We start from the raw sequence: 25969 nt of genomic DNA on the forward strand, positions 1-25969 counted from the left end.
GAAGACATTTAAAAAACAGACCAGTTTCATCAGCATTAAAAACATCATTGGGATCATAATTATTCACTAAATTATGCAAGTCAGATTTCCATTCTTGGCAGACTGATTTGCTTACGCTCGTACTTTCGCCGCACATTTTTTTGAGGCTAAATCATTCGTTTATTGAAATTCTCTAACCAGCCATTGCTGGCTTTAAAATTATCGATTTTTAGTGAATTAGCGAACTCTATAGCCTTTTCTTTCAGTATGGGTCCACTGATACTGATGTTTTTGTTTCGATATTGTTTTAACCACGTAAACAAACACTGTTCCAAATTAGGGAATTCGGCAATTTTTGTCTCCTGATTCTTGTTTTTTCAATAGTTCGGTTTCTTTTTTTATGATGATTGATAATGTACTCTCGTGTATTCCAAACAGAGCCGCAACTTCTTTTCTTTTGAATCCATTTTTCACTGCTTCTATCGCTTTTAATTTATCAGCATATGTTAGCGTTGTTAATTTTCTTTTTGAACTCATTTTAAGCAAGGTATCACACAGTACCTAAATCGATGTTTCTACAACAGTGATCAAAACTTATGATACAGTAAGCTGTTCAGCTGTCATTGGTAAACAATTTTATGTTATAGGGATTGTGAAAACATTTCTTTAAGTTACTGAGGGCCAATATTGATATTATCTATTTAAGTTATCGAGATTGTGTATTTTAAGTTGTAGAGGTTTTGGGCTCCGATGGGAAGGGAACATATAATTTTTTGAAGTTATAGAGGTTTTTAATTTATTGAGGTTTGACCTATCGAGGTTCTACTGTATTTTCAAAAAGAAAAGATTCAAATGGTGAAATGGTATTATGGGAACCATTCTATTGTAGAAATAATACAGTTATTTATTGCTGCTTTTTAAAAACAATAACTTTTTAAAAAATGTTTTCCGATGAATCTTCATTCACAATCCATAAACGTCATAATCCATCTGTCGTCCGCTATTGGTCTAGGGAAAAGAAACATTTGAGTATTGCTGTGAAAACACAATTCACAAAGAAATTAAATGTGTGGACTGGCATTTATAACGATAATATAATTGGTCCATTTTTTATTACGGGAAATCTGAATGGACGAAAGTATCTAGATTTATTACGCAATCAGATTATTCCAGCTGTTCGAAACCTTGCTGTCAACTTCGATGATGTTTGGTTTCAACAGGATGGTTGCCCAGCACATAATGCAATCGAAGTTACAAATTATTTGGAACAAACATTTCCTGGACGAATAATTTCTACACGAGGAACAATAAAATGGCCCCCTAGATCACCAGATTTAGCACCTTTGGTATTTTATTTCTTAGGAATGCTAAAATCAAAATTATATCGGCATGATTTCGAACGAGCCACCAATTTAGCAGAATTGTAAGAAAAAATTGTTCAACTTTGTAGTAGAGTACAACCAAATCAGCTAAATGCAATGAGACTTGCTTTAATTGATAGATTCGGATTTTGTTTAGCTTAAAATGGTGGTTTGTTTGAACATTTAATTGGTTAGAGATTTTTTAAAAATGCCTTTAATTTTAATTATTTAGAATAATTTTTTTGATTGGTTTTTTTCTTATAAAAATAATATTTATATTTAGTTAATGTTTGTTAAGTTAATTATTGTTTTATTTCCTAGCTACCAGAGCTAAAAATCTACAAAAATTACATTTAAAACTCGAATTCCTAGAAGTGTTTGAGTTTTTCTTAAAGATTTACTGACGGAAAGTTAGCGACGAAATAATTTTATGCAAAGAACTACACCCCATCAACGTCCGATAATTACTGTCGGTCATCGGTGTATTTTTATGCCGCTTCGCACTGTAAAAGAAGGCGTTGCTTAAAATTTCAAACTCTTCAGGGGAATAATGCTTTGTTGCCACACATAAATTACTTAAATCACTGTTCTTTGTTAACTAATAAAGTAATTGATAAAATCGATTAGAAAATAACAATTACGTGGCTACTTTATTTGAATTTTTTTGGGACAATATTAATTTTTATTCTACAATGAACTGTAGTGGATTTAAATATTATTTTAGACTCATGCATCGGACTAAAATTTAGAAGGAAATATGTAACAGAAATAATAGCAACACTGTTTAAAAGTCATATCTACTCCGTCGAGATGATGACTGCCTCTCACTTCTATTCAAACAATTAAGTGTTATCTTTGTTCCACATACTAAATAACGTATACGGTAGTTGAAAATTTGCCGAATCTGTATATATATATATATATATATATATATATATATATATATAATATATATATATATACATATATATACATATATATACATATATATATTATACAGGGTGGTCCTTAAGTAATTGTACAAAAAGAAACAGTAGATTCTACACTTTAAAATATTACGATTTAAGCCAAATTGCTTTAATAAAATGTTGATATTAAGAAAGATACAGGGTGTTAAAGTGCAAAATTAAAATTTTATTTTTCGCTATAACTTTCACGTTTGTAAACATTTATGTATAAATATTTACAAGTGAGTACTTTTAAATCTGAGAAATTATAATTTGATGCACACTTTGATGTAACTGATAGAGGGCGCCACTTATGCCACATATGTTGTATAGATTTGCACTTTACTTTTTTGTTCTTTAAGTTACCTGTATTTGGGATAAAAAATATTAAAGATACATTATTTTAACAAAAAAAAAGTTATCCTTGTTAATAACTTCAAAACTCAACAGTTTTCGAGATAATCGCATTTTAAAAATCAGCTGCATAATTCTGATCTAAGGCAATTACTCCAGGCAACGAAGAAAAAATAGACAAAAACATTAATACTTCTGAATTTTGGTATAAAATACCTTTAACTAAAGTTAATAGTTAACGAAATATTAAATAAAATAAATATATCAGCAGGATAATTAATAACAGGATTTGACAAAATAACAGAATAATAGGATTTTACATCAAACATTTTACTTTTTATGTTAAATTAAAGTCATAATCAAAACATTTTGTTTACAAACCAAATTAAGAAATAGTTAAACTAAATAACATAACTTTTTGTCAAAGTAAATGTTCGATACGTCCACCATTTTTTTTAATTCATATGTCAATATATTCCATCTGAGATCGTCTCATATTAAATAACATCATTGGTTCTAAAGAAACTGCTGCAGTATTTATTTCTTCCCATAGTTGGTTGCGAATGTTTCTGACACACGTTGTTTTAATGCTCTCCATACACCAAAATCAAGCGGATTAAATTCGGGGCTACGTGGTGGCTATAATGTATAATGGATGAATATATCGATGACATTACTTATTTATATGATTACGTTACAGCTTACGAGTAACTATAATTACATCTCGAACAAATGGACTATTATGATTTACTAATGAACTAATATTATGCTGAACTAAATTGCCTGTGTGTTTACTATATTTATAACAATATCGGTTATTAGGACAACAATGATGTTTTTGTCAAAATGCTGAGTCTTTCAGGTTAGATTTGTAGCATAAGTATTATGAAACAGGACACATATGTGCTATTCAATACCTGTGCTCTAGTTTCTATTTGTCCTAATAAAAATGGGTAAACAATTTACGTAATGAACAATAAGTATTCTTTTCGGATTTTTTATGAAATAAATAATTATATCAATATCTCATCACATTGCCAAGGAATATGACTACCACGAAAAATTCAACGTTCAGAAAAGTTGTATTTAAGTATGTTCTAACTGCCTTCTCTCTAGAATGTAGTTATGTACCATCTTGCATAAACCACATATTTTGAGTTTTTAGTATTTTACAATAGAAAAAAAGTAGTACAACACCATTATAGAAACTTAAGAAGCGATAGCAAAGGGACATTGTAAACATGGCGGCCAACGTCTGAATACGGACACGGCATCTAAAGAAGAAGATGAAATATCTTTTCTCCAATAAGACATTTAGCACATATAACAAAGCAGTTAGTGATGTTACATTATCATCTTTGAGTTGTTTTAATAAGAATAAACTATGAATTATGCTTATCTACAGGTATTCAGTGCTTTATCGCACAAATATCAAACCAAGAATTATTGTGCAGCTGACTTATAAAATGCATTTATCTCGAAAACGGTTGAATTTTAAGGTTATTAACAAGTATACCTTTTCTTTGTAAAAATAATGTATCTTTAATATTTTTTAACACAAATAGAGCTAACTTAAAGAGCAAAAAAGTTAAGCGCAAATTTATGCCACACATGTGGCATATGTGGCGCCCTCTATTAGTAACATTAAAGTAAGTTTAAAATTATAATTTATCCTACTTAAAAGCATCCAACTGTAATTGTTTGTCTAAAAATATTTACAAACGTAAAAGTTATAGCGAAAAATAAAATTTTAAATTTCCACTTTAACACCCTGTATCTTTCTTAATATCAACATTTTATTAAAGCAAGTTGGCTTAAATCGTAATATTTTAAAGTGCAGAATCTACGGTTTCTGTTTGTACAATTACTTACGGACCACCCTGTATATATATATCTATATATATATATATATATATATATATATATATATATATATATATATATATATATATATATATATATATATATATATATATATATTTTTTTTTTGTTTAACCGTTTATGTTTAAACTCATTTTCCTGTTCATCTCTAGGGTCCGTCGGTATTTGTATATGCCGTTTTTGGGTCCATGTTTCTAGAATTTTTTACTTTGAAAGTACAATTTCCGCCCATTCCCATTTAATGCCATCCACAGTTAGTTTTTGTTTGTTTAGAGTAATATCATACTTGTGCAAATATGCAGCGGAAAAACTGTATGTTAATCTATCGAGGGAAATACACACACGAGCTTCTTATGTAAATTAATGTAACTGAATTGATGTAGTTTGGCATATTTTATGGTTACGTTTATAATTTTATCATATTGTACCGTTTTTTAATGAAACGAGCGGTTCTTAATTTATATAAATATATTTATTTATAAGTTTACACCACGAAAATATCTTATCAACTCCCTTTGCTAATATCGGAGCTACTTATATATAAAAGTTGTTATGTACTAGAATATTCTTGAGTAGTCCATCTCTAATTCGTTTGGTTGACTAGTCGATCTCTCCCGCGCTCGATACATCTCTGGAACCTTCTCCAGAGATGCAACTGTTATATAGGTTACTTCGAATGCATGTTCGAACAATATAGTTTCCTTTCAGTTCGCAATTTAACAATTTCTCTGCGCAACAGAAAGTGTAAACTATGTCTGTAAAATAAATTTTTTGATCCTGTATTTTAGAAAATGTTTCTTTTACGCGGCTATGGTACGCAGCTTTCAGGTCAAAGCAGGATGGCTCTAAGTAATTATGTAGACCAATCTCTCATAGTAGACCAATCGACGAAATAGTTAATATCGAAACAGTTAGTAATTTCCACCCAATAGAATCATACGAAATCTGAACATAAAGTCATATGATCCGGATTATTGTTCCAAGATCCACATGAGAAATAATGCTAAACTACTATCAAACTTTGCAATAATTCACAACTATGACTTTCAACATGAGTCAATATCTTTTCAGTTGAGGCTTCGTATCAATAAATCTGCATCCGTAAACTTACAACCGACATATGTACTTGAAACTACATGTCTCCATTGTTATATTTCGAGCGAAAGACATATATATGAGGTCCCATATTAATATAACATGATTGAAGAATATAGTGTAGCATTAGGTGGATAAATTATTTGAGTACCACATACTTTGTGATATATATCCAGTTTTAACATTTGTGATGGTTACATTTATGATTTTTATTTTATTTTTCTTTCCGTTTCAGGCCCAGATTTAGACGACCCCAGACCCCAGGACCCCAGGGACCAGCGCTGTAAGTATACGTTTTTTTTTTAATATAAATACCAAACGGATATATCAAGTTCGTAGCGTTATATCTGCATCAATAACTTTATATTTAATAGACGTACTCGAAACTTATATAGACGTACTCGTACATCGATTGATGCAGTTTTACTGCTTCGTGGAATATAGATTTTAGGTAAATACATTTTTGTATTACCACTTAGTTCATTTTGGGTGTTTTAATATATTTATGAGTTTTATTTTATTTTTCTTTCAGTTTCCGTACTCCCCAAACGCAGAGAAATATGTCAAACCAGTAAGTATAAACTTTTTTTTGAAAGGTAAAAACCGCAAAGGATATCAGTCGCCATCTAAATAGGCATTTATAATTAAGCAAGATGATGATAACAATGTAGAACTTCATACAAAGCAAGACATAATCTCTTGTTATGACTAGCGAGGCTACTAATATCCTCCTTAAAATGTTCTATGAATCTAATGAATGTAGAGTTTGCATGACTTTTTGAGTTTAATATTTAGCAACCATTTGTCTAAAAATAATATATTTGAAGAAAGCAATACAATATCTATTATTATTAACATTATCTATTATTTTAGAATATTTGACCTTTATATGGCGATTGAAGCTTTTATGTCAAAGCAGGCATTCTTGGAAATTACTGTATATGAAGGAGGTAAGCTAGTAACCTCTCTTTAACCGCTTCTGGCATTTGAAACCATTCTCTCAAGTTTCTCAGCCAGGATTTCTTCTTTCTGCCCAAACCTCTTATACCTTCAATCTTGCCTTTCACGATAAGCTGTAGCAAACTACTTCTCATTACGGAACACATGGCCTAGGTATGACGCTTTCCTCCTTTTAACAGTTCAATTCCACCTCTCTACCCATTCGTCTTAATACCTCTTTGTTGGTCACTCTGTCTGTCCAAGGTATTCTCAGTATGCGTCGATACGTCCACATTTCTAGAGCCGCTAACTTCTATATAGTTGCTGCTGTTAACGTCCATCCTTCAACTCCGTAAAGTAACGTTCGGCTTAATATTCAGGTCGATATGTTGAATGTTCTTTTTACTGATCACCATAAATTTAGTTTTCTTTCTATTGATCTTCAGTCCAAATTGGTTGCCAGTTGTATTTATACTCTATTTAGCATCATCTGTAAGTCTTCAATGTTATCGGCCAGTATAACAGTATCATCTGCATATCGAAAATTACTTATTGGTACGCCATTAATCTTGATGCCCTTGTGGTACTCTTCCAGTGCCTCTAGAATTATTTGTTCCGTATACAGGTTAAAAAGCAGTGGCGAAAGAATATAGCCCTGTCTAACCCCTTTCGAAATGGTTACGTTTTCACTCACCATATGTCCATTCTTCATGTGGGCTATTTGATTCCAATATAGATTTTTTATAATCTGGATGTCCTTAGTGTCAAGTCCTGTAAGATGTAATAGTTCTATGAGTTTGTCATGTTTGATAGTTTGATAATACAGGCTTACCACTTTAAACGTCTAGATTTGCCGTTGATCTTGCTACTACGCCTCGATGGTTGCCCCTTTTCAAATTCCTCCTGTGCGCCTTCCATACTGACCATGCCAACCTCAATATTAGAACTACCGTGATTATGTATGGAAGTACTTTCAGCTCCATATCTGGTTTGGCATATTTGTTCTTTATTCTTTATTATGTTCTTTCTTTATTCTTTATTATGTTCTTTGTTCTGCTCCATTTCCATCTGGTCTAGGATCGCCATATAATAATGTTGGATAATCATATAATGTTTATTAGATTGTTTCCATCAGGTGTTCCATATAGTGGAACTCTAGGTGTAGTTTATCCCCTGCATGGGGTTGATTAACTCGAACTCACTGGATACTCATAATTACTTAATTGCTTCTCTAAGTACAAGAATAGTTTACGGATGACAACACTAGCTTCGACTGTTAACTCTTAATTCTTAATAATAATGATCTACTCCCGTTATTTTCCAGCTATTTAACTCACGTGCGTTTGTTTATATAATAATGTTTTACTAATACAATTTTTACACAATATTAAATAAGCTTTTGATTACATTGCGAATTTTACTAGGTCAGCGTCTTGGTAACCGTGTTCTAGTTACACCGATATTTTCAATGTCGTAAACAAACAATCGCATTAAGCAATAAGCAATTAATAATATTATTAAAAGGATTTTAAATTTTTAAACTGAATTGGGTTACTTAGATCTGATGCTTACTTTTCGGTTATAATTTGTTTTTATTTATTGTGCATGTTCTTAGCCTGTTCTGTTCGTATTTTTATTTCTCTATCTGGATCTCACTTATCATTTAGTACTACTCCTAAGTATCTGAATTTGAAAACTTTTTCTAATTGAGTGTTATTTAGGTCAATGGGATAATTTTCATCGGTTTTGCTAATCACCATTACTTCAATTTTTTTTTGTTTTTTAGTTTTAGTTTACGCCAAAGTCCGTTTATCCAAGCGTTTAGATGGATAGATAGAATGTAAATTATAACACGATTGACGTAATTTCACTGCTTTGTAGAATATAGCTTTAGGTAAATACATTGCTGTATTACAACATCATCATCATCACTGGCTCGACAACCCTTTTTGGGTGTTGGCCTGTTCCAGGATTCTTCTCCATTCTGATCTGTTACGTGCTTTTTTTCTCCAGTTTTTTATTTTTAAGGTTGTTATCATTTTCTATTTGTTCTAAGTATCTCCGCTTCGGTGTTCCTCTTGTTCTTTTTCCTACTGGCATCTGTTTGAATATTTTGTTTGGTATTTCGCCTTCTTCCATTCTTTCTACATGTCCTATCCAACGCAGCCGTCCTATTTTAATGAATGTGAGGATATCCGGATCCTGGTATATTTTATATAGTTCAGAGTTGTATCTTCTTCGCCATATTCCGTTTTCTTTTGTGCCCTTATATATGTGTCGCAAGATTTTACTTTCGAAGGTGGCTAAAAACGTTTCCTCTCTTTTAGTGAGGGTCCAGGTTTCTGAGCCGTATGTGAGTACCGGTCTTATTAGGGTTTTATATATTTGGCATTTTGTTTTTTTTTGCGACGTTATCTGATCTTAGTTGCCTAATTAAGCCATGGTAACATTTATTTGCAATAAATACTCGCCTCTTCACTTCCTCCGCAACGTTATTATCAGACGTGACTAGGGATCCCAAGTATATAAAGTTTTTTACATCTCAATGTCGTATTCTCCTATTGTTATATTCTGTGGCTGCCTTATTTCTGCGTTTTTACTTACCTGCATATATTTTGTTTTGGTCTGTTTGATTTTAAGACCACTATTTTGTGCAGCTCGTTGTATTTGGTTGTATGCCTCTTGTCATTTCTGTTCTTGATCTTGCGATTATGTCAACATCATCTGCAAATGCTAGTATTTGCACGCTTTTATTAATGATTGTTCCTCGTGTATTGACTGTTGTGTCCCTCAGTATTTTCTCGAGTACGATGTTGAACAAGATGCATGATAGAGTGTCTCCCTGGCGTAGTTCCTTTTTCACATCGATTGTTTCCGTTAGAGATTCTTTTATCAGTTCTATTAGTTGTGTTGGTATATTAAATTCTTTCATTGCTTTTATTAAGAATTCTCGGTTTATATTGTCATATGCGCTTTCAAAGTCTATGAAGAGATGATGTGTGTCGATGTTATATTCACTTGTTTTTTCGAGGATCTGTCATAGAATAAATATCTGGTCTATTGTTGACTTCTGTCTACAGAAGCTACTTTGGTATTTGCCGTTTTTTTTGTCAGCGTGTGCTCTAAGTCTTTCATAAATGACGTTAGACATTATTTTGTATGCTGCATTCAGCAGCGTGATTCCACGGTAGTTTCCACATTCTAACTGATTTCCTTTTTTATGTAATGGTACAATAATACCGCTATTCCACTCCGCTGGTAGCTGTTTATTCGACCATATCTTTGTTCTCAATTCATGTATTGTTTTTTGTAGTCCATCTCCTCCTTCCTTTAGTAACTCCGATGCTATTTGATCCGATCCCGGTGCTTTATTGTTTTTTAATTTGTCTACTGCTGCTCTAATCTCGGCTATTGTTGGTGGAGTCTTTTCTGTTGTCTGTTTGGTCTGTATTACAACATAGTTCATTTTAATATGTATCTTGTTTCAAAATATTTGTGATTTTTATTTTATTTTTCTTTCAGGCTCCGTCGCCAACAGGTGCAAACGTTTCCAAGAAGAGGGAGATCAAACAAGTAAGTATAAACTTTCTTTGAAACGTAAAAAGCAAAAAGGGCATCAGTCACCATATAAATATGCAGTTACAAATAATCAAGATGATAATAATGTAGAACTTCTTACATCTTCATTATCATTAAGCTTTACTATCCATGGGGTTTATAGCTAGCGTCATGGCGTTCAAAATCATTTTTGGGTGGGGTAGATTATTCCTTTATGTCATTTATAGCTTGCTGTGTGTCTTTGCTGCTGTTTGTCTTTGTTGCTGTGTGACTATTTTCCATTTCCTCCTGTCCTTGCACTGAACTTTCCAGTTTTAACATTCATTGTTCATATATCATCTTCTACATCATCCAACCATCTTCTAGGCATTTCTCTACACCTGGGCCATAGTGGTATCCAGTCAGTTATCATTCTCAGCATATCTAAGTGTGAGGCGTCTCTGTATATGCCTTATTCATTCTAACCGAAGAGATTTTATGTATCGTGACTATATTTTCTCCTTTAATTCTTCTTCAATTTCAGCATTTATTTTCATCCTTCTTTCTCCCTTTCTTGTTACCTTGTATCGTTTTAACGATTTTTCTTTTAAATCTCAGTAGGCTATCTTCCTCTTTCTTGTTAATCGCCGTTTTTTCCATCCCATATAACGGTAACAACGGTCTTATATAGGTTCATCTTTGTTCTATTATTTAGAGTTTTGCTTCTCAACAGGTTTCTATTCATTCCATATGTTGTTTGACTTTCAGAATTCTTTCCTTTGTTCTCTTTTTTTCGGTTTTTCCATTGTTACTCCCAAGTAGCTAAAGGTAGATCCAGTTTCACATTTTTGGTTCTGTGTTATTAGATATTTCTGAGTTGTTTTATCGTCCTTCCCTATCGTTATGTATTTTGTTTTGTGCTGGTTTATTAGCCCTATTTTCTTTGTTTCATTATCTAATGTTTCAATTGCTCTTATAAGTGTCATCTTTATCTTCGGTATGATGACTAGATCATCTGCATATACTATTACTTGAAGTTGATCTATAATAAGGTTTTTATTTACGAAGTTTGTCCTCCTTATTATTGCTTCTACTATCAGGTTAAACAGTATCGGGGAGATAGAGTCACCTTGATTCACGCCTTTGTCTACTTTGATATCTTTAGATCTCCTTGCTGTGGTGTTATGCATGTTAAAAATGGTGGTGTTAAAATAATTTAACAGGATTGGTGTAGTTTCACCTCTTCGTAGAATATAGATTTTAGGTTAATACATTTTTGTATTATCACATAATTCATTTTGTATCTGATTTTAGCATATTTATGATTTTTATTTTATTTTTCTTTCAGTTCTCTCCCTAGATCTGAAAACTTCCCTCCAGGTCAAATGGAGGGAAACAGGAGGTCGAACCGGTAAGTATAATTTTTTTTTTCAAATTTAGAAACCAAAAAGAGTATCAGTCACCATATAAACATGCAGTTATAAATAATCAAGGTTGTGATAAAGAATGATAACGAGAGTAGAACTTCTTACATAGCAAGACATAATCTCTTGCTGTGACTATCGAACTGAAGGAAGAGTCTTTATCTTCTTCTCTGTCCTCTTGACATTGTTCTTCTAGCCACTTTTGCTTGCTTTGTTTCGTATGTCCTTGTTTATTACATCATACTGGACTGTATTATTTTCTAGTTTTGCTATAAACCGTTCTTCAATTCTGTCCAGAATCTCCTTTGTCATTCAAGATTTATTTGCTTCTCAATTACTGTATCATCATAATGTTGCTTTGCTTCACTTTTACTTTTGTGTCTCTTCCCAGTATTCTACAGTTTACTGCTCCGTTATTTTTCCTCAAAGCCTTGATATCATATCTTTGTATTTTTTCTTGGATCGTATTGGTGTTCTCCTAAAATTGAAAATTGTGATCTGGACCGATATCCGCTTCAGGATATGCGGCGACCCGTGTAACGTTATTTTGAAACCGTCTATTGATTATAAAATAATCGATATGATTTCTCAATATCTGTTGGGGAGAATATTGGGAGATTTACATGTATAGAGACGTGTTGGATGCAAATCTTAATAAGAATTCTTAATGGTTAGATCTTATTTTAGACAAAACTGAATCAAGTAATATATTTATAGTAAATTTTAATCTTAATTCTGTTGACTACTAGTTCTTTATATCGTTCGGGATTATTTTTATTTTTCCTCCTTCTGTCAAAGAGCTGTAAGATTTCGTCTTTGATTCGTTAGTCTATTTAAATATCATTGATAGTGCGACGTTATTAATAATGCTCTCTGTAATCTTGACTTCGGAATTTCTTAGTTAATCCATATATAATCGTTTGGATATATTCTGTTTCTGGTTTAGGGTTTTTAATCGATAAATGGAGTCGTAAAATGTGTGTCCTACAATGGTCTACAAGTGAAGTATGATCAGAATTTATATTAACTCTTCCTATGTTTCTATTAACTCACATATTTCTTCTCATCTGTCCAAAAACCGTTGTAATAAGTGGGGATCGCTTAGACCGACAATCACCCGATCTCTAGGTGCAGATTTGGATTTTTTTCTACATCGACATCTACATCTACCTTTCGTCTAGATTTAATCGCTCCAGAGCTCTAGAATCTCTTAACAAAATATCTTAATCGACCACTCCCGTCTTTTATCTTACCATTAACTCGTTATGCATAATTACCATTGACTTAACTTTGATATTTATGCAGTTGGACCATGTTGTGTATTAAATATTTTTTATTTTAATCTGTTTCAGAGGCTGGTGGTATTGTGGTGAGCATAAATTTTTTTTAACGCAAAAACCTAATGCTTACATTTCACCCACCCACCCTAAACCTAACTACTGCTAACATTTCCTTCACCAACCTTAACAGTAGTGTATATAATTTAAAATAATTTAATCCTACAATTCAGAAGTCAAAAGCCCTAATTAATTATGGATTTATAACCTCATTGAAGTTTGTTTGTCTTTAATAACAACGCAGAAATCGATATGAATCGATATCTGTCATATTCTCCCAAACTTGAGGCATTCTTACTTATTAATATTCGAAATATTAATATTCGAACATTGTACAGCAATTCTTTTATACAAGATCCAACGATTATGTTTATTTCAGAGATTGTACAGTAAAGGGGTACAATGCTAGAAGTGGACAAGATTTTCCGTAGTACAATACAAGGATTGTCCAATTTCGGACATTGGTCATTATATATATATATATATATATATATATATATATATATATATATATATATATATATATATATATATATATATATATATAATAAAGGTTAGCACCCTACTGATGGACTATTTGCTATAGAGACAAAGTTTATGCCTCGGAAGAGGATGGATTAAACTCTAAAGATTGGTAGATGAAAACAAAGAGAATTATCCCTAATCTATAATCGGTAATTATGGATTGGGGATAAGAAATAAAAGAATTGAACGTGGGAGTAATTTTTTAATCTTCCACTACGACGCCTGCACATACGGAAATCGCCTGGGGACTCACTAGAAGATTCAGTGTGCAACTTACGATGCAATAAATAAAATCTCAGTAAATAATATATTTAAAAATAATTGTATGTCGGCAAAGGCTCATCCAAAGGTAGACATCAATTCTGATCATACCTTACTAGTAATTAACTTGAAAATCAAAAGAAAAAGTAAAACAAACGGATCGAATAAAATAAAATAAATACAGCTAGAGATCAGAGAAAAATTACATGCGGAGTGGACAATTAGGAAGGAGTTTCTATCCATAGATAACCGGTTTAAATTGCGTTTTAACGCTGTCTGATGCCCAATTTCCATTCTTACTGATTGCTCCGTTCTTTTGCTCTAAGTGCTTTAGAGCTCATCGACTGTCCATCCATTTTTTTCGACTTTCCTCTCTTCTGCCTTCTTATAGGTGTCCATTCGAGTACTTGTTTAGGGAGTGTTCTTAGTTATACATGTTCTTTCGTTATAGTAATGGTCTATTTCCATGTGCTCCTAATTTCTTTTTTTTCTGATTTATTTTCTACTAACAATCCTCAATATGTCCGTTATATCTATTTTCTCTCGGTTTTCCATCTTCGGTTTATATCTCTCTACTAGTAGTATCCCAGGCTGAGGGTAAAAAAGGTCGATTTAATTCACTAATTAGTGAATTTTTGAATCGTAATGTGTTATAAAGTGCGATATCAGGGACAACTCTCCAGTCCGTACAGGAAAAAAATTTTGGTTATTATGTATTTATAAGACTTTGAAGGGATAAAATATACATTTTTTAATTCAGATTGTTGCGAACAATCTAAACTGTCTAATCTTAGCTACGTACATGACCTACTTAAAAGTATATTTGATGAGCTTTAAACTTTTACACGATAAATTTTGATCAATTATTGGATAATTATTACTTAACTGAATGTTGAAAAACAGTATATTATGAAAATGGTTATATTGTTTGTAAAAACGATTGTATGATCATTTTTAATATATTAGAATAGCCCTTTAAATTCCTCACAAAATGAGATTTTATGAACCCGGATCGGCCCATTTATTACTAGGATATATGATAATTAGCTTATGCCAAGACTAAAAAAGTAAAAGGCTATAACAAATCGCAGATACCTAATCCAAAGCGCATTTTCTTAAAAGACTTACCACTATAATGTAAAACAAGACCTAAAATGTTTTTATGTCTTATTTATTACATTAAAAATATGGTTACGTTTATTGATAAACATTTAAAGCTGGACCTAACCTAACCTAAACATTGTATCAGTTTACAACTCACAGATTTTGATTGTTGGCTTCAAGTCCTAAAATCGAGTTTCCACGACTAATAGTAGCTGAGATAGTATCTTTTTTAATCGCTGAAAGTTTATTTATAACGAAATATTGAAGAAACGAAATCAACGGAATTTGATACTCCATATGTATATTTTTAAGAATCGTTTATAGCGTTTGAAAAAACACGCTTTTTTTTATCAAAAATGAATAATAAAGTGGAACTTCTTTGGATTGACGAACGGCCGACGGTTCGCGCAAGCAAATTGAATTCGAACTTCAAATCGGCGAAGCTAGTAATTTTTAATTGTAGGTCTTGGAGCCAGCAATTATAATGTGTCTAAAGTACATTCATTTAGCAAATTCCCATCAGTAAATATGAGCACGTGTTGATATTCGCCGTCTCATTCGTCAAGAGGCTATTAAATATAATTTATTACCTTAAGCCAGACAGATTCTCATGTTACAGATCCAAACTTGGCAGCATTTTAAATTCAAATTGTATCGTGTTGATTTTTAAGTTAATATATTGTGTTATATTTATGTTATTAGTTATTGTTGAGTTATTTACTGGTCGTGTTATTTTTTAGAGTTTAGTTTAATTGTGATATAATGATTAAATTTCAAGAAATTCTTACACTACCAGTTTCAAAAGTAAATATTTTTAAAAATCATATGATACACATCAGTACGACCCTGTTTGGCTTTCACGTGCTTATATTGACAATTGGGAATTTGTAAAATGAATAGGGTTTAAGGTGATGTTTAGGGGGCGCTCCAGCTCTAAATGTTTATAAAACAAATTAACCATATGTTTAATGTAAGTAATAAATAAGAGGCGAAAGTCTTATTTTACATTATAATGATAAAATATAAGTCTTTAAGAGAATCTGCCTTTAATTAGGTATTTGCGATGTGTTTTTAAAAAGTTAGTATTTTACTGTTTTCGTCTTACGATAAACTAATTATCATATCTTATCAATAAATGGACCAATTCGGTTCACAAAATCTTATTTTGTGGATACAAGTACTTCAATTTAGAACATTAAAAATTATTATAGAAATTTTTGAAAAAATATGATCAGTTTCAAGTACAGTTTTTCAAATTTGAGTGCTAATTATGCAATAACAACTAACTGAAATTAAATTTCTAAAAGCTTAAATTAAACTTCATCCAATATACTTTTATGATTTTTATGACTATATTTTATAAAATCACATACCTTAGGCATCGCAACAATCTGAATCAAAAAGTGGATATTTTACCCCTTTAAAGTCTCATAATAAATAACCAAAAATTTGCTGTTGCACGGACTGGGGAGTTGTTTTGGACATCGCCCTTTATAACACGGAGTAGGTTTCCAAAATTCAACTAATTAACGCTTATTTTTTCACCACCAGCTTGGGCTACAGTCCCTACATTTCACAACCGTTCAATAGCTTCTCATAAACTTTCAGATGGATGTCCTACAACATTTTAGTTTTCGTCAATCTTACTACAGTTTTTTATTCTTTAAAATTTCAGGAAATGTAGTTAGTCGATGCGTTAGAAATGCGTTGCATGTAGACGATACTACATCTATTTGGAGATAAAACAAATATTCATACGATATTTTTTATTTCAGGAGGAGACAACCAGTAAACCGGTTCCAGATATCTTAAGATGGTTCACAAATCCTATTCCTAAATTCCTATTTAGGAAATTACTTTTCGTTTATTATATATAGTTTATAATGTTTTTTATATTATTCCATGTTACTCTTGTAGTTATAGTTGCGTTTATTGTAGTTTTGTAGTTACGTTTTTTAAACCAAAACATCATTTTTGATATTTACGTACACTGCGGGACGACAATCCGGACCAATTTATTGAATTACAATTTATTTTTCCAAATTTAAGTTGTTAAAATAAACAACACAAAATACAATATGCAATTATTCTCAATAATGCAATAATTGCATTGCAATAACTAACTACACTATTTAATTTCAAATTACAAGTTTGAAGTGTCCATGATTTGTCCCGCAGTGTAATTGAGTGTTTAGTTTTTAACTTGTTATATAGCGCGTCAACTGAAGTGTGTTTTATCAATTATAAAGATTTTTATTTTTGTAATTTCCATCTTTTTTTATTGTGCTGTGTCAAGTTTTTGCAGCTTACCATTTTTTGCGTACCAATTCTTGTGTAAATTCTTTTTTAATTTCTCTCCTTTCATTTTTATAACATTTCAAATTTAAGTTGTTCGAATAAAAAACACAATACAATATTATTCTCAATAATGCAATAATTGCATTGCAATAACTAAAAACTATTTAATTTCAAATTACAAGTTTGAAAGTGTCCATGATTTGTCTCGCAGTGTAATTGAGTGTTTAGTTTTTAACTTGTTATGTATACAGAGCGTCAACTGAAGTGTTTTTTATCAATCCTAAAGATTTTTATTTTTGTAATTTCGATCTTCTAATTTTTATTGTGCCGTGTCAAGTTTTTGCAGCATACCATTTTTTGCGTACCAATTCTTTTGTAAATTCTCTCCTTTCATTCAGGTTTTAAGTTTTTATGAAATACAGCCACCGGCCAAAAGTCGTGTCGCACAAATAAATTTATAGCTGTAGCTATAGGTTGAAACGTGACTACACAGTACGACTAATTCAATTTTTTATTTGTCCTGTAAAATTCATAGCTTGAGGGTTACGCCCTTTGGCCTTTACACCATTAATACAGTCTTAACTTGAGTTGACACGCAGGATAAGTATTATTATTTAGTATTAATAATGTATTTACTAGATTTCTTATGTATTTCTATGTGTTAAGATTTGATGGATGTGATCATTAGACTGATATGTACTGTATATTTAATAAGTATATTTAAGACTTTACTGTGATAAGTTTGGCAGTGACATAGAAAGCATTTCATACATGTTACATATTTAGAATTAGGCTGCAGACACAATCTATGCAGAATAGGATAAGATAAACTTGCACAACACTATTTTTGTCTGATTATATGTATTTATTTCTTGGTCTTATACGAGAATGGACGCAAAAACATCACTTTCAAACCTCCGTATTATCCTTCTCCGCTTGGGGATTCTCTCTTTTTTTGTAGTGAATCTCACAGGTCTATTAGGATTGTCCTGTTTATTGTTAACTTTTCAAAAAAAGTAGTTCAGGTTTTTCACACTGATCCTTAGTAGAGCTTTTGTGAAGAACTTTTGGTAAGCTATTTAGAATTCCGTTATAAATTATGTGATATATTCTTTTTTCTGCTGTTGGTGAGTTAACTGCGTTCTTTAATCCAGCCTCTTTCAGTTGACGTTGCTCAATATTTAATGTAGGTGTAAACATTTGTTTACAAACATTTAGTTTACAAATATGTAGCCCTTTTCTTGTTTATTTTTAAATATTGTAAAAATCCTATTACTACAAGGCGGTCATACACAAACCTGTCTAGAATCCCACGATTTCATAATCTAATTTTTTTTAAATATATATCACTTCTATCCTCCTAATATCGAAATACTGGAATTTTTGCCAGAGTGCACAACGAGGATTTAAAATTTTTGATGATCTATTGTATCTAAATATTTCTGAAAATCTGCATATGATTCACACTTGCTACTTGCTATGGAATGAAATCTAAAAAAATCTAATTTCTTAGTGGTTCACCATCACTAAATTGTTGACAGCTTGAGAAATACCAATTGTTTTCCAAAGAAAGTTTGGAATCCTCCATCTCTTTTTTGAAGACCCAGGTTTAACGTGTTAAGGTGCTATGGCATATCTGTTACGAAAACAGATAAGAAAAACAGAATCAAAGAAATCTCGGAATTTCCTAACGACTAACAAGAACACGTTCAAGACACTTTGCTGCTCTATGCCATCTGACAATATTCAAATTCAGTCTCCATATTCCAGCTGCTTTAGTTGTCTATGCAAAAGGAATCTCTTTTCACCTCATAAAATGTTAATCATTGTAACCACAAATTTACAGAATTCGTTTATCTTCAAAGATTTTCCAGATAACACCTTTTCCATTTTCATTTGACAGTCCCATCAGATTTACCATCTGCCCTATCTCATAAGCTTCTCCGTCACAGGTTGGTGTGTGTTTTGGTTCGATTTGTAATTGAACTCCAATCCTTTCTGTCTTTTTTTTCTTTCCAGTTATGTATATTTATATTGTTAATATCATCCCTGACCTGATCATCCTATCTGCACTTCGATCTTCCTCTAGGTCTCGTAGACGTTGGTTTCCATATTAACATTTTCTTATTTATTATTTGTCCTGTTTTCTTTGGTCCCAGAAAATGCCATGGTCTTCCTTTCATTTCTAGTATTAGCAAGTTTTCATCATCTCTGCTAGTTATGAACATTGTTTCTAGTGCACAAGTCATGACTGGTCTAATTGCAACTGTGTATATGATAATATTTCTTTTTTACTGATGTTCTTATCTCTTAGTAATTTTTGGTATTTCCGGTACATTTTGTTTCCTGTATTTATTCTCTCACTTAGTGGATCTATTATTTGAGCTGTCAACCATAACCCCTAAATATTTTAATCTGAAACTATTGCTTTATCTGTATGAATTCTATGTTACTCCTGTTTCTAGAGACCAGCATATTATACTTCGTTTAATCCTCGTTTACTTTTTGCCCTCGAGATGTTCCTCGTAGCAAGTAGCAGACCGTCTAACTAACCTATAATTTGTGTGGAGATTAATTTCTAGTCCTATTTTCTTAATTTCTTCATTTAATACTATGTTCTATATAATACTATGAAAAGTATCGAAGACAGGCTATCTCCTTGTCTTACAACTAGTTTTATGTTGATGTTATCTTCGGTTTTACCATCATCTGTTATTATCTCCGCTACCGACAATTGCCATTTTTTTGGTATATTCATGTTTTTCATTTCGTACTAACATATGTTCGTAGAATTTTTCAATTCACTGCGTTAATAGGGGTGTGGCACCTATGGCTAACTTTCCTTTCCATGCGGTATTGACCTAGTCTTCTTTCTGTGTATTTGTTTTCTTTTCTAGCCAGTTTTTAAGATCGTGGACAACATTTTATATGTAATATTCAGTAGCATAATTCCTCATAATTGTTGGTGTTCTTTAGGTTTCCTTTTTTATAGATATTATTATAGATATTTAATATTTATCCTTTTCTCCAATCCTTTGACACGGTCTCTTTCTCCCAAATATCTGTTATTAGTTCATACATCCTACGCCTCAATATTTCCAGCGATTTATTAAATATTTTTTTCATTAATTAATATATTATTTACATATTTTTCTAATGCTTTCGCGGGCCCAACTGGGCCCGTTGGTCGTCATTTGAAAATCCCTGATCTAGAGCTAAATTTCCTAACTTTTTTGCCTGATTCATCGTAGATGGCTGGTTCATAGAGAAGTTTATTAAAATTCATTTGATGGTAAGGCAAATAAAATATCCGATAAGATTTATATAGAACGTAGTGCTGTATTACCGCCGTTATTTTTCTTAGTTATTTTAATGTGTGTTTTATGTATTTTTATATTTTTAATACATAACTGTTTTTGATAAAGTGTTGTCTTCTTCATTTTTTTATTCAGTTAGTTTACAACGCGGTTAAAATAAATGTATATTCGGAAGCAAACAGCATTGTTTCTCATATGTTTTACAATAACATACATATACGATTTTATCGCTATAATTTTTCACATTGTATCTGTATTTAAACAGGTATCCTTGAGATTAATATAGTTATAAAGGTTAATAAAATTAAAGAAACCAAGTTTCCGGACTGGTTTAACAATTGGATTTTGTTGTGTTGAGCTTTCGACTCTCTTACGACCCTAAAAGAGAGTTGAAAGCTCGAACGAGTCTAATCTGGAAACCGAGTGAGTCTGATACCAACTTTTATAATAATATCGACCCTAGTTTTACTGTACTAATAGCGGAAGCCTTTCCGAGCATAGTGATGGAAAATTCTCAAGAACAAAAACATTTATATTCTCGATAATGAAAATTTTCTGAAAATATCCTACCAAAAGTACTAAAACCAACACAAAATCTAAAATTTTATTTAATATTAACTAAAACAAAATACAGAGTAGAATAGAAGAAAAAATAAAAACTTAATAAATAATCACAAGACACAAAATTGAGTTGAAAAAAATAAATAATGAGTCAGAAAAAATGTCGAGATCACTATTTTCATCCTCTGGTGACTCCGACCCATCACCATCGTTAGACTCCAATACCGTTCTCACTATCTCTATTTCTTCTTGCACATTGCTCCAAGTATGAAGAAGATGGTCCTGGTTTAAATTATGAGCTTTTAAAGTAGCCTTAAGTAGCCGCGCAAGGTGCAGGCATTCGAAAAATCTGAACAGCTAATTTACTTCCTTTCCACCAAATCTCGGGCTCTAACGTATTGATGATATAGTTTTGCAAATTGAACGTATGGTTTTGCAAAAATCATTTAGATATGTAAACGCCAATTTTGCCATTAAACTTGCTGATTCGTCTATGTATTTTAAGTTAGCCATATTATCAATAAACTCAGTACCACAAATTTATTCCTCATTGGTCAAATGAACACCATTTGACCAAAACGCGGATGTTTTTCCAGCCTATAGAAACATTCTACTACTTAACTGAGTTTTTAGTATTATAGTATTATTTCACTTTGTTATATATTCAACAATGGGAATAATTACATTAAACAGATTTAACACTCGTACCAAGAATACCATACCATATTTTGTCTCAAGAAGATTTTTCAAACTGTGGATAAATAGTCCCCAACGAGTTTTGATAGGGAACTTTAGCGTTATTGGTTACCCCAGACAAGAAGACCAATTTTTGAAGAAATCTTTACAGATATTTTGAAGTTCTAAAACAATTTTTAGACAATCTTAAAAAGTGGAAAAAATATTTTTGCCTATAACACGTTTCTTATACATTCTCCAGAAAAATGGTTCCAATAAAATTTGTAGATCATAAAAAGTTCTTTAATTTTGAGAGATATAATTACAAAAAATACTTATTTTTGTAATTGATGGATTCGACCGTTACTTGATGGAAATTCATTTTATGTAAAAATAAAACACTGAAAACTTTATTTTCAAAACTTCCACAAAATTTATTTTAATTTCTTATCACTACAGCTGTTTCGGCTGATTGTCTTTCTCAAGTGATCTGTTTTTGACATGGGTTTACACTTTATAGTCTCTAATGAAATAGCTTGAGGAGGGGAGAACTGTTTGTCTCGAGCTGATCATTCAGAATTATATCTGTGTTTTTTAATTTGTTGATTTCCATAGATTCTAACTAAGATCTTTTTTGTTAGAATTCAAAATTTTTTGTTAGAATCTATGGAAATCAACAAATTAAAAAACACAGATATAATTCTGAATGACCAGCTTGAGACAAACAGTTCTCTCCTCCTCAACCTATTTCATTAGAGACTATAAAGTGTAAACCCATGCCAAAAACAGATCACTTGAGAAAGGCAATCAGCCGAAACAGCTGTAGTGATAAGAAATTAAAATAAATTTTGTGGAAGTTTTGAAAACAAAGTTTTCAGTGTTTTATTGTTACTTATTTTTGTAGTAATTTATAAATGTTAATAACTTTGTTTTTTGCATGTAATGTAAGTACTCAAAATTGTGGCATATAATGAGTCATTAAAGTGTGCCAAGTTTCAAACAGATCGACCAAATAGTTTAGAAGTTATTAAATTTGTTTATTCCAAAGAGAGATTATTTAAATAACCTTAAAGCCTTAAAGAATCGATTGCGATTTACAAAATACCTCTTGAGTGCCTTTTCGGACAAGTAGAGTTGTTGCTTAACGTATCAATCCTCTTTCGTTCCTTTCGCTAAGTTCTAACTTTCGCGCTTTTAGCACCAAGTTTCGAGAACGTTTCCTGTGATGATAGTAAATTCGAATTTTTGTAATATTCTGGAGGATCTACTTAATTTGGTGTATGTAGAATTGCTCAATGTCTTCGTCGGGTTTATCAGCTCTTAGTTTAAAACAGTATTTTTTCGAAATTTTTAAAACAGCGGCTCTGTTTCTTCGGGATCCTTTATTTTTTCCGAGTGGTATATAATGTATCCGTTACATCCAAATATGGGTCAAACCCCTGGTCTTTTTGTTGGAGATCTCGCGATTTACAGCTTAAACCATAGTAATTACGTTTTACTGAGCTACTTTGTGGATTTCTATGTCACGGTAGCCGCAGAGATTAAATTTCTCATAACTTTTTTTCTTCTACATTTAGGTATATGTATTACAAATAAAAAAGAAAGTTTTATTTTCTTTATCTTAAAATATGTAGTATATTGTAAAATATTCTAGGACTAAAGGTAACCAAGATATGCTTCGTCAAAGTGTTATGCTTACAACGGTTTGTTCATACCTAAATGTACAAGGAAAGAAGTTATAACTAAAAATTAAAATAATATCCGCAAAAGTTAGTAAAAATCGTTGGAAGCATCACACTTTGACTAACCATATCTTGGTTAACGTTAGTCCTAGAATATTTTACAATAGACTATTTTAAAGAACAGAAAATAAGCTTTTTTTTATTTAGTAATGCATATACATATACGTACAAGAACAAAAGTTATAATGAAAATTTTTTAAAATGGTCGTAAAAGTTGCAAAAATCGTTAAAAGTAGAAAATTTTAAATAACCATATCTTGCTCAAAATTCGTCCTAGAACCTTCTACAACAGACCATTTTAAAGGTAATTGATTTTATATCTAATAAATGTGCATATACCTAAAACAGAAAAGTTATAGAATAATGTTTGCGAAAAAATAGGGAAAATGGCCCAAAAATAGTGTAAGTGGCGAACTTTGAAAAATCTTACCGCAGATACTGTGCATCCTAAGGACTTCTACCAAACGTCATTTTGAAGAGGAAAGATAGAAGTTTTTTTGCAGTGAAGAAATGCTTATACCTATACCCTCGTGGCAAAAAGTTGTGACAAAAGATATTTTTTTGTCAAAAATTATTTTTGACTTTAAAAACTGACATTTCGATAAGAAAGTTAATTTTGAACAACTTTTCTGTAGATTTATATGCACCAAAAGTACATAGAATTTGTTCAAATCCATCCACCCTAGTGCTTAGGGACTAATTCACTCCTTTTTCAAAAACGCACCTTTTTAAATGGTAGCATGCTTTTTTATATTTGCTAGTCTGTAACAATAAGACTACTAAAGATAATTGAAATACTATTATAAAGTAATACCCTCAATCAACCATGGGAGCTTATCGTCTATGTTTCGCCTATCTGTATCTGTAGAGTAGGGAGGGCGAGTTAAGTTTCACAGCACTTAGGCCACAATTGACCCATTATGCATCCTCCCAGGGAGCTGTCACCCTTAGCTCATTGTCCATCCTACCATTTCTAGGAAGGTGGACAAATCACCAGGAGACATCTCTCTTATGTGGGCAGGTGTGGGCCAGGACTCGCCGAACGCGTACTCTCGTATTAACGATAACTCTGGGCATTCACATAGGACATGCTCTACAGCTTCGTCTTCTCGTTCACACTTCCTACATAGAGGTGTGTCTGCTAGCCCCAGTGTGTGAAGGTGTTTGCTTAGTTGACAATGACCAGTTAAAAAACCAACTGCCAAACGTAGGTTTTTCCTGGTCATTCCCAAGTACTTCTTTGATGTTGACTCTTCAAGGTTACTTAGTGTTACCCTGGAAAGTTTACATCCTTGCCCTTCTTCCCATCTTTTTACGGTTTGCGTATGGGAGTGATTTTTGAGAATTTCCGCGATTGTTGTAGTTGACCAAAAAGATCCCCAGGTCCTAAGAGTATTAGGCCTGCCGCCTTCCTAGATAATTGGTCAGCAATGCGGTTGCCTTTATTCATATTGTGTCCTTTAACCCACCTCAGGATGATGGTATTACCATCCGAAGCTTGAGTTAGTGACTCGTGACACTCCATTACTAAATCTGATGTAACACGTGGTCTATTAAAGATTAGTAGCGCTTGTCTGCTATCTGTGCAGATCATTATAGTTTTCCTGCTATACCTTTTTGGGTTATCTCTTTTGCGGCTATGGAGATACCAGTCAGTTCTGTCTGAACTACGCTGACATTTTTGCCCATACCCCACTTTATTCTTAGGTTCAGTGATCTGGAGTATATCCCTCATCCTGAGCCTTCTTTCATTTTGGAGCCATCGGTATATATGCAATAGGCATTTGCCACGTTTGTCTCCATATACTGTTTTGTTTTAATTTTGTAGGGTTTGCTAAAGACAAACTTTGGATCAATTGAGTCGCAGCCTGCCTGTAGCAGTGGTAGCGCATTCAGCTCTCCCCGCCGGAACCAATTGTACCATTCCTACATCAAGGTTTGCACCAGCTGAGCGCAGTCGCATCATTGTCACTAGCGCCACCTCTTTGACATATATATCTAGAGGCGTGATGCCAATGATCAACTCCATTGCAGCCGTTGGTGTTGTTTTCATGGCACCTGTTGTATTTATGCAAGCCATTCGCTGAATATGGTTTAGTTTGTTAATCGCTGTTGTCTTAGCACTTTTGGTACCCAAGCAATAGCTCCGTAAGTTAGCATTGGTCTAATGACAGCGGTGTAGACCCAGGCGATCACCCAATATATGCTCTTTTAGCTCTACCATCTAAGTGTGAGTTCCATGTTAATTTCCTGTTAAGGGTAATACCAAGGTACTTCACCTCGTCAGAAAAATTTAGACTAGTTTATGGGGGTATTAAGCCCGTGATTCTTCTTTTCCTGGTAAAGAGGACTATCGTTTTCTAAGGATTTATAGATATTGAATGTTCCTTGCACCATGTTTCTATTAGTCGGAGAGCAACTTGTGATCTCTCACATAGTGTGTTCTTAAACTTACCGCTTGGCAGGACAGCAATATCGTCTGCATAGGCTATTGTGTAGAAACCGTTGCTGCTGAGTTGGTCAACCAGGGTATCTTGAACTATGTTCCAGAGTAGTGGTGATAGCACCCCTCCCTGTGGACACCCCTTCGTAACCATGCCTCTAACAGAAACGTCTTCTACATTTAAGCTTA

The 25969-nt window shown here is 32.3% G+C and overlaps 1 protein-coding gene across 9 annotated transcripts in view; it reads left to right on the plus strand.

The window, feature by feature from the left end:
- The window catches only part of LOC140452223 (uncharacterized), a 365408-nt gene that overhangs the window by 184738 nt on the left and 154701 nt on the right, over positions 1–25969 (plus strand). For 7 of the 9 annotated variants that reach the window (XM_072546340.1, XM_072546344.1, XM_072546343.1 and 4 more), the window contains 5 exons: positions 5853–5900; positions 6150–6188; positions 10079–10129; positions 11442–11504; positions 16520–20466. The exons of 1 other annotated variant lie outside the window; for it this stretch is intronic. In XM_072546340.1, the coding sequence (XP_072402441.1) occupies positions 5853–5900; positions 6150–6188; positions 10079–10129; positions 11442–11504; positions 16520–16556 (238 nt within the window). In that variant the 3' untranslated portion in view covers positions 16557–20466. Of the gene's footprint in view, positions 1–5852; positions 5901–6149; positions 6189–10078; positions 10130–11441; positions 11505–12869; positions 12887–16519; positions 20467–25969 lie in introns of those variants that run through there. One more of the 9 variants, XM_072546341.1, reaches the window with a different exon arrangement.

The sequence above is a fragment of the Diabrotica undecimpunctata genome, chromosome 10 (genome assembly GCF_040954645.1).
Source record: "Diabrotica undecimpunctata isolate CICGRU chromosome 10, icDiaUnde3, whole genome shotgun sequence".
NCBI classification, from domain to species: domain Eukaryota; kingdom Metazoa; phylum Arthropoda; class Insecta; order Coleoptera; family Chrysomelidae; genus Diabrotica; species Diabrotica undecimpunctata.